Raw genomic sequence first — 16,820 nt, forward strand, 5'->3', positions numbered from 1 at the left:
CCCCGGCAGATGCCATGGGGACCAGTGCCCTAAAGCAGCATTTCCCAATGGAAGTGGGGTGGGGGGGGAACAGTAGAATCCCTGTGCTGGACTATCTGGCTGGTAGACACACTCATGCAGCCAGAGCACATTTACCAGCCAGGCAGTTCGAAACTACAAAACTGATACATCTAGTAATAATACAACTTACCTACTGAGAAAATACCAGACATGATAAAACCTATGGGTATGTCTACACTGCATGGCCATCCCGTGTCTACACAAGCCACCCATTATGTTAAAATATTTTTCAAAACATTGGGCGCGCTATTTTGGCATCCTGGTAACCCTCATGCCACGAGGGTTAAAGGATACCTCGAAATAGCACGTCATTTTGAAATTTGGCGCTGTGTAGATGCACCAAATTTCACAATAAGCTATTTTGATATAGATTTGAAATAAGATACACAATTTGTATAGTGCAAATTGCGTATTTTATTTCAAGTTTAGGGTGCTGTGTAGATGCACTACCAGGGTATTTCATTCTACACAGACTCTTTGTATGTCTACTACATGGCTCTGTTGCCATGAGAGAGAGAGAGAGAGAGAGCCATGTAGATTAGTTTACTAGAGATACCCAAATGAAGCAGCAGTAACTTCGACTTAGTGGAATTTCAAAATGGTGACCGGACGGAAACATGCAAATAAAGCCCAGGATATTTAAATCTTGGAATGAGGAGTAACAGTTAATTCGAACTAAGGGGTTTATCTCGGAATCCCGCTTCTCTGCCGCGTGTAGACGTGGGCAGTTACTTCAGGCTACTCAGTTTCCAAAATGGCGACCGGACGGGACTATGCTAATCAAGTGCAGGATATTTAAATCCCACGCTTCATTAGCAATTTTGGTTGCCCTCATTAGCCTCCCTAGTTCGAACTAGGGGGCTAGTGTAGACATACCCTATGTGATCTCTGTCTGGTTTGTAATTATTTCTGTCTTCTGTATAATTAATTTTGCTAAGTGTAAGTCAATTAAGGTGGTGGGGTATGATTGGCTAGTAAAATTATACTAAAAAATTGGTTATGGAATAACTAAGCAGGACTCTGGTTTAATTATATTAACTGAGGTCCAAAAAGTAATAGAAGCAGGAGGAAAGAAGCAAGAGGTTGGAAGAAGACCAAAGGGAAACAAGAAACACCAAGAAGAAAGGGGAAGACCTGGAAGAACTACTCCCCTCCAAGACACAGCCTAAGAACAGAGCTGCCAGGCTTCTGCTGCACGACTGTAACATGCAGCAGCTAAGATGCAGAGAGACTGACCTTGCCTGGAGGAAGTCTGCCTGTACCAGGATTGCTTAGCATGTGTTTTCTGCTTGTTTGAGATTTGTCAATAAATAGAGGATAAGAATATTAGTGTGTGATGCTCTTTCATTGGCTAAAGATCCTGCCAACCCATGGGAAGTTACACCCTGAGCCCTAGGAATTGGGGAAGGGTGGGAGTATAGGGATAACATATTAAAGTATTAAAAATGATTCCCCCAAGTGGAAGTGACTCCCCATAATTTGTTCCCCACAACTTAAAGTCTAAGTAGCATAAGTTTGTTAAGTAGAAGCATATAAGTGTTTAGATTTATTCTTGTTAAAGTGTTTAGATTTAGCGTTATCAGGCTTGATGAGTGTTTAGATTTATTATTATTATTTGTTAAGATTGTTAAATGTTTAGATTTATTACTATGTAGCGAGAAACAGCTCCCCTCTGTGTCCCAGGGCATGCTCAAGCTTTTGCAAGGGGCTGCTTGAAATTGACATTGCAGGGATACATTGTAACAATGCATTGTCAAGCCACTAACTGCTCTGGGAGCCAAGCCCTGTAATTGACTAAGGGCATTGTTACACAATTGACGCCTGTTCTCTTCGAAGCATTGTGAAGCAATTAACCCTAATCGCAAAAGTGAAACATTGTTGTAACTATAACAGTAACTAACTCAGCACTCAGAGAGAATGTTTTAAGAAATGCCACCCAGAAGCTTTTGTGACTTTTTGTAACTACAACTCTTGCATATGTAAAATTATTATTATACAAAATACTGTATGTGAAACATTAATTAGGGAATGTATGTAAGAGAGAGTGTGCTTGGAGGATGAATGAATGGTTTTGAGAGGTGCCAGCCTGAGAATGCAGCAACAAAGGGCTGAAGAAGGCATCAGGTGCCAGTGCAACCAAAAGGTGTCAAGTGGAGAAAACCAAGTACTGGAGGTCCACCCTATGAGATCACTGACAAGCACCTGACAGCCACCCTGGACATCAGCATGATGCAGCAATTCCCATGGACTGGCATAGGAAGAAATTCCTATAAGAACTGGACTAAAAGACTATGGAGTCAGAGTCCAAAATTCTGCTGCCAGCCCACCAGGAGCTTCAGATGCACTTCTGATCAGGACTTCACTCCCCACTCCCATCACTTGTGTACAGAATACCTGGCCAGTATTCTGTCACAAGCAACTTCCAGGCTGGTAACTATAACCTGAATGAATGTTATATATATTATTATTATCATCTTTACAATAAATGTGGCTTTTTGCCTTATCCCTCCCCCCATAAGATCCTGCTTGCTTTTATTGGTACAACAGGGGTGTGTCCCTACAGTGTGGAAGGGATAGAGAAATGTATGCAGGTAACAGCCCCCCATCAAAGATGGAGGACCCATCTTGTCCTCCCTCATCCAGACCATCTGCCACCTGTCCAGCTGCAGGCACACAGCTCCCAGCCATGACAGACCCTTCCTTGGGAAGCCCTGCAGTCTTCCATTTCCTCATGGGGTAAACTCTCAGGAGCCAGGCCCCTGGATTCCTCAGCAGCCGTTTGGTCTCCAGGCTCTGTGTGAATGCTCTGCTCCAAGACATACACCTCTGTCACCTGGGGTTGGACCTGCATCCTGCTGTTCCCATGCCCTTCCTGGGCATACCACAGCCTGGGCAGACCCACTGACACTGGGCAATGACTCAGGGTTAGTGCAGGCTTCCTTCACCCCTCCCCGCAAATTGTCCAGCTCAGCTGGAGGAGAATCAAAGAGACTCTCTCTTGCCCCCTCCCCAGCCCCTGTGGCATTTATCTCTCCCTCTGGGATTTCAGCAACAGATTCCTTACCCCCAGCTAACAATCCCTGGAATGGACACAGCCACATTACAGCAGTCAGCACCCTGAATCAATGGTGCAAAGTACTCTGTGAGCTCTTCCTTCTCCGTCCATTCCAAGTCGTATTAGTTTTAGAGCTTCCTCATGGGCAGCTTGGGCTTTTATGGCTTCTATCTCATGCTGCTTTAACTCCACCAGTGTCTTGTGTTCCACCTCCCTGGCTGCTTCCCGGATTCTGTACAGTTCCCATTCCTTCTGCATCTCACTCTATTTCCCTTGCCCAAAATGAGCAAACAAAAAATAACAAACCAGCAACCACTTTGTCTGCCTTCCAATAACCACACTTAGAACCCACTTAAAATCACTACAAGCAACCAGATGTGCACACTTACCCTGCTTGTTGCGACACTGTCATGGGTGAGAATAATTCTAGGGCTTACCCCGGAGTACCCAGCTGTCAGGAGAAACAGGTAGTTGGTCCATAGGACAGAAAGCTAGGCAGAGTGCAAGTTCAGACCCATTTCCAAGGCACAGCTCAGCAGCATAGCTCTGCAAGGATAGCACAGCACTTAAATATGTCAAGTGGGTGGGCCTATGCATCTCTCTAGCCAATCGGAAGAGTTTAGTTTATTCACTGGCTTCCAGCCTCAAACTGTTACCCCAACTGGGGAAAAGAGATTTAAGAGCAGGCCTCCAAAATCGTAAGATTGTCTTTAAAAATTGATCTTCAGAATAGAATACAAGGACGATTTTTCTCTTGGCTGTCTAGCCTTTGGGGCTCCTGTTTATAGCCTCTTTCTCTGCAACCACAAGGAATAGAAACGTGCTATTTTGTAAATGAAAGCTGAAATTTTGGTGTATTCCCCTAACTTCTGTGCATAGGGCTTTTCATTCCCACTGCTGCAAGGCTCACAGTAAGTCACAAAAGTCAGCAATGGTCTGTCTCGGGAGAGGCAGGATAGTCTAATGCAGGGGTCTCCAACCTTTTTAAGCACGAGATCACTTTTTGAATTTAAGTGCAATCCAAGATCTACCTCAAATATAAATACCCTTGCCCTGCCTCCTTCATGCCCCTTCTCTGCGGCCCTGCGCCCCTGCTCACGCCATCCTCCCTCCCTCCCCGACCTTCCCTCACTTTTACCAGGTAGGGGCAGAAGGTCGGGGTGCAGACTCTGGTCTTGGTTTAAGGCAGAAGTTCTCAAATTTTGTGATGCCACAACCCCCCTTAAGTTGCTCGTGAACCCCTGGGGACTTGGGACCCACATTTTGAGAGCCCCTGGATTAAGGGATATAGAATGAGAGAGGCTCAGAGCTGAACTTGGGGCAGGCAGTTGGGATGCCGGAGGGAGTTCTAGGTGCAGTCTCTGGGAGGGTGTTTGGATGCAGGAGTGCTCAGGGCTAGGGCAGGGATTTGGGGTACAGGAGGGGGTTCATGACTGGGGTAGGGTTTCAGGAGGTGGGCACTAGCTGGGCACTCTTTACCTCAGGGGGCTTTTGGGTGGCAGTGCAGTGGGGCTAAGGCAGGCTCACCCCTGCCCTGGCCCTGCACTATTCCCAAAAGCAGCCAGCAAACTCGCTCCCAAGTCCTGTTGTGCCCCCCTCCATAAATCCAAGTCGGGAGACAGGAACCTACAACTTTGGAAGAACTGCAAGGAATGACAGCACAAGATTTGGTGGCACTAGATGGCTGAGCAGCCAAAGCCCCGGTGGACTTCTGGATACACTGCCTTCGCATTGGACACTGTCCAACCCTCTGACAGCGATTTCAGGGGGAAGGTGTGACAGACACCGCTCCATGCTTTACGAAATGGACTAATGGACATGAATATACATAACTCAAAGGTGCTTTGAACAAATTATTTCATGTAACCCAGTGATCTCCCCCGATGATCCAAAACACGTGGGGGTATAGCAGTGCCCCCCCCCCCAGAATGTAGATAGCACCGCCTATCCATATGCACGTCTTTGTATTTAGTCACCATTGCTGTGAGGCAGGGTGCCTCAGTTTCCCCTTCCAAACAGCCATGCAAGATAACTGTGCCTCTGCAGCTATGCCTAGCTCTAAGCCCATGCACAGTCAGTAGCTTAGAAGCTGCGTGATTCTGGGATCCTTTTACCCCTGTCCTGAGGCTAGACAGCAGGAGCAGCCCGTGGCTATTGGCGGACTTGGCCGCCACGTAGGGCGCCGTCGCCCAGGGCACCCGATGATGACATCACAGGGGTGCCCGCCGATGATGTCAGTCCATTGACGGCCCTGCAGGCGGGGGCACCAATCGTGCATTCCGCCTGAGGCGCCAGCTGCTGCAGCCGGCTTCAGGCCGCTCCTGCTAGACAGCCAAGAGAAAAATCACCCCTGTGTTCTATTCTGAAGCTCCCAGTTTTTAAGACAATCTTACGATTCTGGGGGCCTGCTCTTAAAACCCTTTTCCTCAGTTGAAGTAACAGTTTGAGGCTGCAAGCTAGTGAACAAACTAAACTCTTCCGATTGGCTAGAGAGATGCATAAGCCCGCCCACTTGCCATATTTAACTTCTGCGTTATCCTTGCAGAAGTATGCTGCTGAGCTGTTCCTTGGAGATGGGTCTGAACTCGCACGCTGCCTATCTTTCTGTCCCATGGACCAGCTACCTGTTTCTCCTGACAGCTGAATACTCCAGGGTGAACCCTACAATTATTCTCACAGGACCACAAGGTAGGAGCACCCCCGGCGGGTTGTCTGTGACTGCACCCCATCACATTCTCTTTTTTGATCAGTTTCTTAATTTTCACAGAGGCTTCTTCTCTTTCTCGACCTTAACATGGTTTTTTATTTCAGCTCCTTTTCAAGCGACACAAATAAAATTTAAGACGGCTGCTAATGCCCAGTCCCTGGGGAGACGCTGTAGCAGACGCTGTAGCAGACACTGTTCCTGCAGCAACACACATACTGAGCAGCTGAAATGCCTTGTAAAACAGTTAGCTTTCTGTTTGTTAGAGTTACCTGGCCTGCTTCTCTGTGCTAGTTTGGCGCTATGCAGAACATTTACTCCTCCATTCTCCTTGAGCAGGATCTGAGCCCCGAAGGCAAGAAAAAACCCTTAATACAAAGGAGCCGTGTTGCAGAGGAGGAAGCGTATGCAATGTTTCGGTGGAGCCCATGTGACTGTATAGAGCAGATTAGCTTTTACGGTGTCCCTTTCTGCCACACCCCCAGCTGCCTGGTTAACTTTGTATAGGAAGGCATTCACAGAAGGTGTGACAGCATTTCGGACTGATACATTATTCCACGCTATTTGCCTGAACCACACAGACAGCTGGGCTGGAAAGCTCTTGTCAGCCTGTGTGACAAGTAGCTTCTCTGTACAGGATACTTTTTCCCCTTTGTTGCGGGCACATTCGCCCCCAGCTCTGGCTTAGCTTGGCTGCTGTTCTTCGGCCGTGCAGCTCGGAAGCAGATGTTGAGGGCATTGGGGGAGGGCACCGAGACAGGGGAATATTCAGGCCTCAGAAACCTTTACATGGTTTTTTATTTCAGCCCCTTTTCAAGTTGCAAGGGTTTTCCACCTCCCTCCAAAGCCTCAAGCTGAAGCGAGGCTCAGGTGGTTCATGGGTGACCGGTGCGGTGAACTTCCTCTAGCGCAGATACAGGAAGTTGTAGAATTCTGGAGTGTTGCCAAATAGCCTCTCACTCAGAGATTTCGAACACCTTGTCACTCCCAGGCCCCCCCCCCCATTGAGTGCAGAAGGAAGTGTCTTCAGGCGGTCTCTTGCTTTGCTTGCACAGAACTGAAGGCTACTCTGCCAGGCTATGCTTTAGGGTTAGGAACATTTGGCTCCCACACTGAGCTCCGGCGTATCAAATCAGACCTGGCTTTACCGCAGGGTAGGAGAGTAAGAGACCAGTGTGACTTCAGGCTGTGTGTGCAGAGGAGGGAGGAGGGAGGCACCTCGTCCACCACTCTGGAGGTGGCTGCACCTGGAGCCTGGCATTTCGGTCTGCGTGCTTCCAAGGCAGGGGCAGTCTGGAGAGAAAGCAAAGGGAAGCGATGCAAAGGGTGCACAATGGGGTTGGTCCTGCTTTGGGCTGGGGGCTGGACTCATGATTTCCAGAGGTCTCTTCCAGCCCTAGGCTCCTATGATTCTAAAGGCTGGCAAGCAAGCCTGCTGTTGGGTACCAGAGGCTTGGGGCCATGCTGCCTGTCTTCCCAGTGCTGGGGCTGGTGGATCAGCTGCGAGGAGGGGAGTTGTTTCCTGGTCAGGGATCTGGCCAGCATGCCCGGCCCAGGGAGGCTGGTGCTGCACCTTCCAGTTCTGGCTCTCCACTCTGGCGCTCCAGGGCCAGGGGAAGCTGGGGCCACACTGCCCACCAAAGCTCTGGGGTCAGGGCAGGCTGCAGTCATGGCACATGCTGGCTTTCCAGAGCCCCAAGGCAGGCTCCAGTTATGCTGCTCACCAGAGCACCAGGTAGGGTTGCCAACCGGGCCAGACAGAGCCATGGGCGAGCCGGGCAGCTGCCCAGGGTGCCAACCCACGGGGGGGGGCACCTGATGGCAGCTGTAAGGGGCGCGCGGTGTCCCTTGCAGCTGCCATCAGGAGCCGCGCGCCCGGCTCCTGCAGCGCCGGCCCCGCAGCGCCGGACAGCAGTGCCCTTGCCTCTACAGCTGCGGGGCCATGCATGGCCCGGCACGTGCGCTAGCAGCACTGGCTGGGCCGGGCTCGGCAGCACATGCGCCGTGCGCCCCGGGGGCGGGCCCGTGCATGCTGGGGGACGGGGACGGGCTCACACCTCACGGGTGGGCCTGCGCATGTGCCCTGCACCCGGGGGCCGGCCCTGGTTGCCAAGAGTCTGGTTTTGAACAGGACAGTCCAGTATTTGAGGGTTCTGTCCAGGAAACAAATTGAGAAAATACCAGACATAAAATGAGGCTGCAGCAGGCCAAATGCTCAACCTTGCCTGGGGACTCAGCTGTGCCCACCAGATATGCCTGGATTTGCATTGTCCAAGCACATGGACTAAGGGCATAAAACAGAACACAGTGGCTCCATGCTGTGTATAAGAAGCTGGATATGAGTCAACAACAGTGGGCCCTTATAGCCAAGAAGGCTTACGGCATATTAGGGTGCATTAGGAAGAATATTGCCAGTAGATCTAGGGAAGTGATTGTTCCCCTTTATTCGGCTCTGGTGAGGCCACATCTGGAGTGTTACAGCCAGTTCTGGAGCCCCCATTATAGTAAGGATGTGGACACATTCTTCCTTTTCTAATAAGGAAAGTGTGGGAGTTCACCTATAATGATGGGAGAACCTCTCACAGCCCTGATCTTGGCTGAAAATGTCCAATGCTCATGATAATGCATGGTTCTGCCACATATTTTCCCCCAGATCACGAAAATAACTAATCTCTCTGTGGTGTCTATAAACTAGGGGTGAGCGTAACAATTCTACCACCCGAGTGTTGTGAAGCTCAGGAATCCATGTATAAATCTTGTAACAAAGGGAAAAGTATTCTGTATTTTTTTAGCTTGTCTGTCTAGCAATGACCATCAGAGGTCAGCATGCCCTCAAGGGTCAATTTGCTCTACATCCATAAGTTCCATTGTGTTCAGTTTACATCTATTTTTACTGAAAATGCCCTGGATTTTACAAACAGCATTATTCTTTTTTTTCTGACTCCCACTCTACTTTTTATCATTCCAATAGATAAAAACTTGTTTTATTAGAAAAACACAATATATTGCATTATCAATGTATATTATGATCAGACATTAGTGGGTGTATATATGCAAAGCTGCCTGTTGAAGTAAGGCCTCAGAGGAGTAGCCGTGTTAGTTGGTATCTGCAAAACAATGAGCAGTCTTGTAGCACTGTAGAGACTAACAGATTTATTAGGGCATAAGCTTTGTGGATAAAACCCGTGTCATCAGATATGGGGTTTACCCATGACAACTTATTCCCTAGTAAATCAGTAAGGGTATGTCTACACTACCCCCCTAGTTTGAACTAGGGGGGGTAATGTAGTCATACGGAGTTGCAAATGAAGCCCGGGATTTGAATTTCCTGGGCTTCATTTGCATAAAGCCGTCCGGCACCATTTTTAAATGCCGGCTAGGTCGGACCCCGTGCCACGCGGCTACACGCGGCACGGACTAGCTAGTTCGGATTAGGCTTCCTATCCGAACTAGCTGTACGCCTCGTGGAATGAGGAACGTGGAACGAGGTGTACAGCTAGTTCGGATTAGGAAGCCTAATCCGAACTAGCTAGTCCGTGCTGCGTGTAGCCGCGTGGCACGGGGTCTGACCTAGCTGGCATTTAAAAATGGCGCCGGCCGGCTTTATGCAAATGAAGCCCGGGAAATTCAAATCCCGGGCTTCATTTGCAACTCTGTATGACTACATTACCCCCCCTAGTTTGAACTAGGGGGGTAGTGTAGACATACCCTAAGTCTTTAAGGTGCCACAGGACTCCCTGTTGTTTTTGTTGAAATAAGAGAAAGTGTAGTAGAAGATGCACACAATAAACAGACAAGCATGCACACAAACTCTGATATGTATGTGCATCTGAACAAACCGCTGAATCTCATGTCCTTCACGTACACATTTCAAACTAATAGCAGATAATGATGTAACACACTAAAATGGGAAGAAAATGAAAATCTGTGTTGGAATACGTTTCAGAACCCAAGGAAGCAGTGGGAAGAAGAAGTACGTCCTTTTGTTTGTTTACACCTGCTTCCTATTCATTTCATTGGGTGATCCTTGGTTCTTATGTTATGCAAAAGCACTTGCCCAACACTATTCCTGGTTTTATAGGCTTCTATCATATCCCCCCGTGATGACGTGTAGGGGTTCCCCAACACTGCACCCCCGTAGCAGCAAGAACAGACTCCGCCAGCTGGTAGAATAGAGGGGATTTATTGCTTCTCCAGGATTCAGCACAGCATAGACGTGATGAGTCTTCAGGAGTCTGGGCCAGGATGCCTCAGACCCCTTGAGAGGGGGTCCCTGGGGCCCTAGATTCCAGCCCCCTCCTTAGACTGGTTCCTTCATGATTCCAGCCCAAGACTGACCCTTCCCCTGAACACTCACTTCCCTAGTTTCCTGGCTGCCCCGACTCCTCTGACTGGTTGCGTCTTTGTCTACCTGACTAAGCAGCCCACCTGCTGGGCAGTGTTCACAGGCAGAGGCTGGTAGGGGTCATTCACAGCCCACAACCCAAGCACAGCAACCAGCAAGGTACTGACACTACATCACAACATGTGGGTGAGTCAGTGGGAATCACACCTCAAAGCACAGAGGGACCCCGGGTTACAGAGCAGACAGCACCCCCACTACGCCACACTCCCTTATTTATCTTTTCCAGGCTGAAAGGTCCCAGGTTTTTAAATCTTTTGTCATACAGAAACTGTTTCATACTGTGATGGAATGCACCTCTGTAGTCACACCCTACACACCACTGTAATAATCTTTTTACAGAGTATGCCTTGTGTGGTGTCACCTGAAAACTCATAACTGTCTGGTTAGTACTGACCGGGTGAAATGTATATAGCAACATGGTGTGTGAGGTAACATGATTCCCCTAAAGGATGTTATCAGGACATGTTCCAAAGCTCACTGCCCTGCCCAGGCAGAAGTTGGCAAACAGGTCTGTCCTAACAATATGTGTTTGCCGTAATTTGTATTTCAGCTGTAAACAGAGTCATCAAGCAGAAAGGGGGGAGGGAGGAAACAAAAGGATACCCTGCATGCCATACACAGGGGATAAAACCTATGGGTATGTCTACACTGCACGGCCATCCCGTGTCTACACAAGCCACCCATTATGTCAAAATATTTTTCAGAATAATGGGCGTGCTATTTTGGCATCCTGATAACTCACAATAATTCACAATAACTCACAATAATTTCACAATAAGCTATTTTAAAATAGATTTGAAATAAGATACGCAATTTGCATAGTGCAAATTGCGTATTTTATTTCACGTTTAGGGTACTCTACCAGGGTATTTCCTTCAACACAGCCTCTTTGTCTCCAGGTTCTTAGCTGGAAATATTTTTCAAGAAGGGGACTGCAACTATTAAAAGGAGGAACCAACATCCCTAAAACACCCCATGATTACTTTGCCCACCTCATTCTTTGTGTCTCAGACAACAAAAGAAGCAACCATTAGGCTGGGGGAGGGGTCCCAACTTGAAGAGTTTGGTCAGTAATGCTATTGGAAGCATGTGGTGAGAAACTTTGCTTTAAAGCTCATATATATCGTGTTAAGCACTAGAAAGCATTTTATTATGTTTCTTCTTGTTGTTCCTGACTCTTATGCCTTAGCGCTTGCACTCAAAAATCTCTTTGGGTATGTCTACACTACCCCGCTAGTTCGAACTAGCGGGGTAATGTATGCATACCGCACTTGCTAATGAAGCCCGGGATTTGAATTTCCCGGGCTTCATTAGCATAAGCGGGGAGCCGCCATTTTTAAATCCCCGCTGCTTCGAACCCCGTGTAGCGCGGCTACACGGGGCTCGAACTAGGTAGTTCGGACTAGGGTGCCTATTCCGAACTACCGGTACACCTCGTTTCACGAGGAGTAACGGTAGTTCGGAATAGGACCCTAGTCCGAACTACCTAGTTCGAGCCCCGTGTAGCCGCGCTACACGGGGTTCGAAGCAGCGGGGATTTAAAAATGGCGGCTCCCCGCTTATGCTAATGAAGCCCGGGAAATTCAAATCCCGGGCTTCATTAGCAAGTGCGGTATGCATACATTACCCCGCTAGTTCGAACTAGCGGGGTAGTGTAGACATACCCATAGTAGTTAATAAACTTGTTTTATTGTTTTATCCAATCCAGCATGTTTAAGTTAATATGTCTGAGTAACTCCATTTAAGGTGGTAAGCTGGCGTACATTATTCCTTTAAAGGAATGGCAAACAATATATTTGGACTGTCGGAGAGGGCTACACAGTATAAGACCTTTATTTCTGTGGGAAAATCTGGGACTGGGAGCATGTTGTGACCCTCCTGTGGTATAACCAAGGCTGGTAAGAGCCAGTGTGTAACCCAGATGTGGAAGGCAGGTTGCAGTTACACACAGACACTCAGGCTACGTCTACACTGCAGGCTTCTTGAGCAAGAGTGCGTCCACGCTACAAAAGCACATCGGAAAAGCAATGCACTTTTGCGCAAGAGAACATCCAAACTGCATGGATGCTCTCTTGCAAGAAAGCTCTGATTGCCATTAACAGAATGGCTACCAAGGCACCTGTGCTTCTTCCGATAGGCAAAAAAACGCCATTTCTTGCCCACACACATCTTTCTACTCAAGAGCTCTTGTGCAAAAAGGAGTTATTCCTTGTAGAAAAAAGGAATACTTGTACCGCAATAACCCCTCTGTCCTGTCGAGTCACTGTAAAATTTTCTTCTGCAAAAATGCTCTTGAGGTGTGGACACTCCGTGGGTTTTTGTGCAAAACCCCTGTAGAGTAGACTTAGCCTGAGTGTGTGGCTTGAATGCAGGAAGGCTGTTTGTAACTAGCCCATATGGGAGGTACTGCAATAAGGTGCTGTAAAGCACTCAGGATTGCAGGGTGACACAATGCCTCACTGATCTATTGAGTCCTGGTACGTCACACTTACCCAGTGGTGCAAGTGGAATCCATTTCTTACTGGATGGGGGGTAGTAGCTAACGGGGGACATGTGACCTCTGCAAGTGATCCTTCATGTGACTCCTTCCTGCCCCCTACCCTGGGGCTTCCATGCTCTCCCCGTCCCCGCCTCAATGATTCACCCCCCCTTATCTGGGGAGGGGCAGCTCCGCCTTCCTCTTGCTGTGCTGGGGGTCTCTGAAATTGCAGCAGTGAAAGGAGCAAAACTCCCATCCACACTGCTTCTTTTTGCACAAAAACCGGGTGCGCAAAAAGAAATGGCAGAAAATATGCTAAGGAGATTGTGATTTATGCTAATGAGGGACTCGTTAACATATTTTCTACTGGAAGAACTCACTGTGAAGATGTAGTCAGAGAGGAAGACACACAATCAGACAAACTTTGTCAAATATATAGTAGATATTTTGAGGTGGGTGACTGGAACTGAAGACAGTGTTAAATCTTTCTATTTGTTCTTAATATTCTGTTAAGTTTCTTCACTCCTATGGCACAGTTAGGGGGCGTTTTCAGATTCCAAAATCTGTTGTTTGAATGGTAGCAGCTAATTTAGACCTAATCATTGGTTATGTAGAGTTGGGATTATATTTTCCTATGTGCATCACTTTGCATTAATCATACTGAATTTCTTTTGCCATTTTGCTGTGCAGACTCGGTGAAGAGACTTTGGAGGAAGGGAAGGACTGGCACAAACAGCCAATCATGACAGGGCAGAGAAAATCCAGACAAAACAGCAGAAAGTTCTCTGAGGGTATGTCTACACTTCATTCCTCTTTCAAGAGAGGAATGCAAATGAAGACATCTGAAATTGCAAATGAAGCAAGGATTTAAATATCTCGCTCTTCATTTGCATAATCGTGTACAGTCACTATTTCGAAATAAGGTATTTTGAAATAGCGGCCGTACACAATTATGCAAATGAAGCACGGGATATTTCAATCCCTGCTTAATTTGCAATTTCGGATGTCTACATTTCCATTCCTCTCTCGAAAGAGGAATGAAGTGTAAACATTTGGCTGATTATACCAATTGGCTGATTCTCTGGCTGATTCCTTTGTGCAGTCCTCCCCACCCCCAAGATTACATTGTGGGGGAAAAGGAAACACTTGCACACTTAGTATCTTGCTGGGTATTTATACACACTCACTGCTGTTATATGTACCTTACATATTTCTTTATGTGTTACATACACACACGCATACACACGCTTTTCCTGTGAATGTGAATTTGTGGTCCTGTCCAACACTCCCCAAGGACTCTCTCTACTTCTCCTAGGGCTTGTTACAGTCTCCCTTGCCAATATCTGAGTGTTTGCTTTGTGTTACATGGCAACAGCTAAAATACAGGCACACCATTTCCAAGCACATGTGAGGCCTCCCTCAGCACATACCCCAGAGACCTAGGGAATGCTCTCCAGTCTGTGAGATGAGTGAAGCTTCTCCCACAAGCACTGCGCAAAGAGCACGCAAGTCTCTGACTTGGACTGCACCAGCAAATGCTCCCACACAAAGCAGCATTTGTAAGCAAAATTCTCAGAGTTCCCTCGGTACTGGGGGATCAGCATTTTTATTTTGATTTGGAAAGATGGAGACAGAGGTCTTGTCAAGAGTAGGACAGCAGGTGTGTTGTTAGCACCTGTCATCTAAAGTTTAGTGTACACTAGACAGTGTAGATTTTAACAAGTACTTACACCTAGGGTTCACCCTAGGCTTTAACTTGAGCAGTTTAGCTTGAGTCTCAAGTTTTTGAAAATCATGAGTCAGGCTGAAAAAGGCAGAAGAATGGCTTAAAAATCGTAAGATTTTTAAAATACATTTTAAATTTGCCTTGTTTTCTAATAATTTATTTTCAAACTTTTCTCTGCAATTGTGATGACTAGAAACTTCCTTTTTCTAAAAAAGTGCTCCATGATACAACCTCAGAAGTTGGGGCTTTAAGAAGAACTTCATATCCTGAGAGTAGAGCTGGGTAAAAAAATTTCAGAGGAAATTTCTGTTGGAATATGCAGTTTTGTCCAAATCAAAATGTTTTTCAGAAATGTATTAAATTCCATTATATTTGCAATGTAAAATTCATGTCGAACCTCTCTAATCCAGCATTTTCTGGATTGGCAACATCCAGGGTTCTGGCATGATGTTAGTTAGCTGAATGTCTGTTTATCATGGGTGTGGCCAAGTTTCCCTTCAGTCCCATAAAGTTTGTTTACAACCACCAGTTCTGGCTCTGAGTGTTCTGTGCTATTATTTAGCTCTAATTTACCCCTAAAATGTCTTCTGACATCCCAGCAAGCAGCGACCTCCTGTGGTCTGGCAAATTCTCTGGTTCGGCCAAATTATTTCCCCATACCTATAAAGTCTGCCCATAAATCCCTGACCTCATTGCCGTGGTCTCTATATAGTATCTGTGTATGTGACATATTCAGTGTGTTAGGTTACATAAGATGATTTGTCAAGATTGACACATTTCAAGGTTCCTGAAAAGAAACCTTTCCACTCCGCAGGTAACATTTCCTAAATGTCAAATTTCCTTCCCCAGGGGAGGGGAAATCTGTTTCTTTTGCACATGTGGTTACGCTGCTGCTGCTGCCACCTGGGATTTGTTTGCGTTGGCTGGCTCAGACCCGCTCTTGGCGTCTCGAATTGAGATAGGGTCAGACTGTAAGAAAGAGGGGCTTCTCTCCAACATCCAGATCACCCCTTCTCTCCCCCTCCCCTTCCGCCATCACAGAGAGGCAGAGAGAGGGGTTGGGCTTGGGAATGAGATTCCACAGGGGAGGAAAAAAATTAAAAATCAGCAATAGACTACAAGCACCTTAAAGACTAACAAAACATGTAGCTGGTATCATGAGCTTTTATGGGCATAGCCCACTTCTTCAGATGACAGGAGTGTTAGAAGTCCAGGGGGAGGAGTGAGTGCAGCAGAGCGAGATGTTGGGGCTGGGGAAGAAGACTGGCCAGTGTGGTGCAGGAGGGAGAGATCACCTGCCCAGACAGCTAACTGGGCCACAGTGGAAGTGGGCAATGAGCCAGATTAGGGGACCTTGAGCTACAAGGGGATGCAAGGCCATGGGGGAGGTGGTTGCGGGCAAGATGAATGGGGTGACCAGTAGGATTACGAGCTAGGTGCAGGGCACTCTGGGGGGATGAGAGGGGCGGGGAAGAGAAGGTGGGTGCAGGGCACTGTGAGGGGGAATGAGCTGGTCGGGGGGAAGGGAGAAGGTGGGTGCAGGGCTCTGTGGGGCAATGAGCTGGGTGGGGGGAGAAGGAGGGTGCAGGGCTCTGTGGGGGGAGGAGCTGGGTGGGGGGAGAAGTGAGGTGCAGAGCACTGTGGGGGGAGAAGCTGGGTGGAGGGAGAAAGGGGGTGTAGGGCTCTGTGGGGGGAGGAGCTGGGTGGGGGGAGAAGGGGGTGCAGGGCTCTGTGGGGGGAGGAGCTGGGTGGGGGAAAAGGGGGGTGCAGGGCTCTGTGGGGGAAGGAGCTGGGTGGGGGAGAAGGGGGGTGCAGGGCTCTGTGGGGGGAGGAGCTGGGTGGGGGAGAAGGGGGGTGCAGAGCTCTGTGGGGGGAGGAGCTGGGTGGGGGAAAAGGAGGGTGAAGGGCTCTGTGGGGGGAGGAGCTGGGTGGGGGAGAAGGGGGGTGCAGAGCACTGTGGGGGGAGGAGCTGGGTGGGGGAGAAGGGGGGTGCAGGGCACTGTGGGGGGAGGAGCTGGGTGGGGGAAAAGGAGGGTGAAGGGCTCTGTGGGGGGAGGAGCTGGGTGGAGAAAAAGGTGGGTGCAGGATTCTGTGGGGGGAGGAGCTGGGTGGGGGAGAAGGGGGGTGAAGGGCTCTGTGGGGGGAGGAGCTGGGTGGGGGAGAAGGGGGGTGCAGGGCTCTGTGGGGGGAGGAGCTGGGTGGGGTAGAAGGGGGGTGCAGAGCTCTGTGGGGGGAGGAGCTGGGTGGGGGAGAAGGGGGGTGCAGAGCATTGTGGGGGGAGGAGCTGGGTGGGGGAGAAGGGGGGTGCAGAGCACTGTGGGGGAGGAGCTGGGTGGGGGAGAAGGGGGGTGCAGAGCACTGTGGGGGGAGGAGCTGGGTGGGGGAGAAGGG

The 16,820-nt window shown here is 48.6% G+C and overlaps 2 protein-coding genes across 2 annotated transcripts in view; one reads left to right on the forward strand and one right to left on the reverse strand.

Moving 5' to 3' along the window:
- The window catches only part of LOC102452457 (immunoglobulin superfamily member 11-like), a 47,149-nt gene extending 43,515 nt beyond the window's left edge, over positions 1 to 3,634 (reverse strand). The window contains exon 1 of the mRNA XM_075908141.1: positions 3,505 to 3,634. The gene's annotated coding sequence lies outside the window, so the exon portion shown is untranslated. The remainder of the gene's footprint in view (positions 1 to 3,504) is intronic.
- Positions 3,635 to 5,674: 2,040 nt separating this feature from the next.
- F11R (F11 receptor) overlaps positions 5,675 to 16,820 on the forward strand; it is a 76,431-nt gene continuing 65,285 nt past the window's right edge. The window contains exon 1 of the mRNA XM_006115220.3: positions 5,675 to 5,803. Coding sequence (XP_006115282.3) covers positions 5,689 to 5,803 — 115 coding nt within the window. The 5' untranslated portion in view covers positions 5,675 to 5,688. The remainder of the gene's footprint in view (positions 5,804 to 16,820) is intronic.

The sequence above is a fragment of the Pelodiscus sinensis genome, chromosome 24, assembly GCF_049634645.1.
Source record: "Pelodiscus sinensis isolate JC-2024 chromosome 24, ASM4963464v1, whole genome shotgun sequence".
In the NCBI taxonomy this organism is placed as follows: domain Eukaryota; kingdom Metazoa; phylum Chordata; order Testudines; family Trionychidae; genus Pelodiscus; species Pelodiscus sinensis.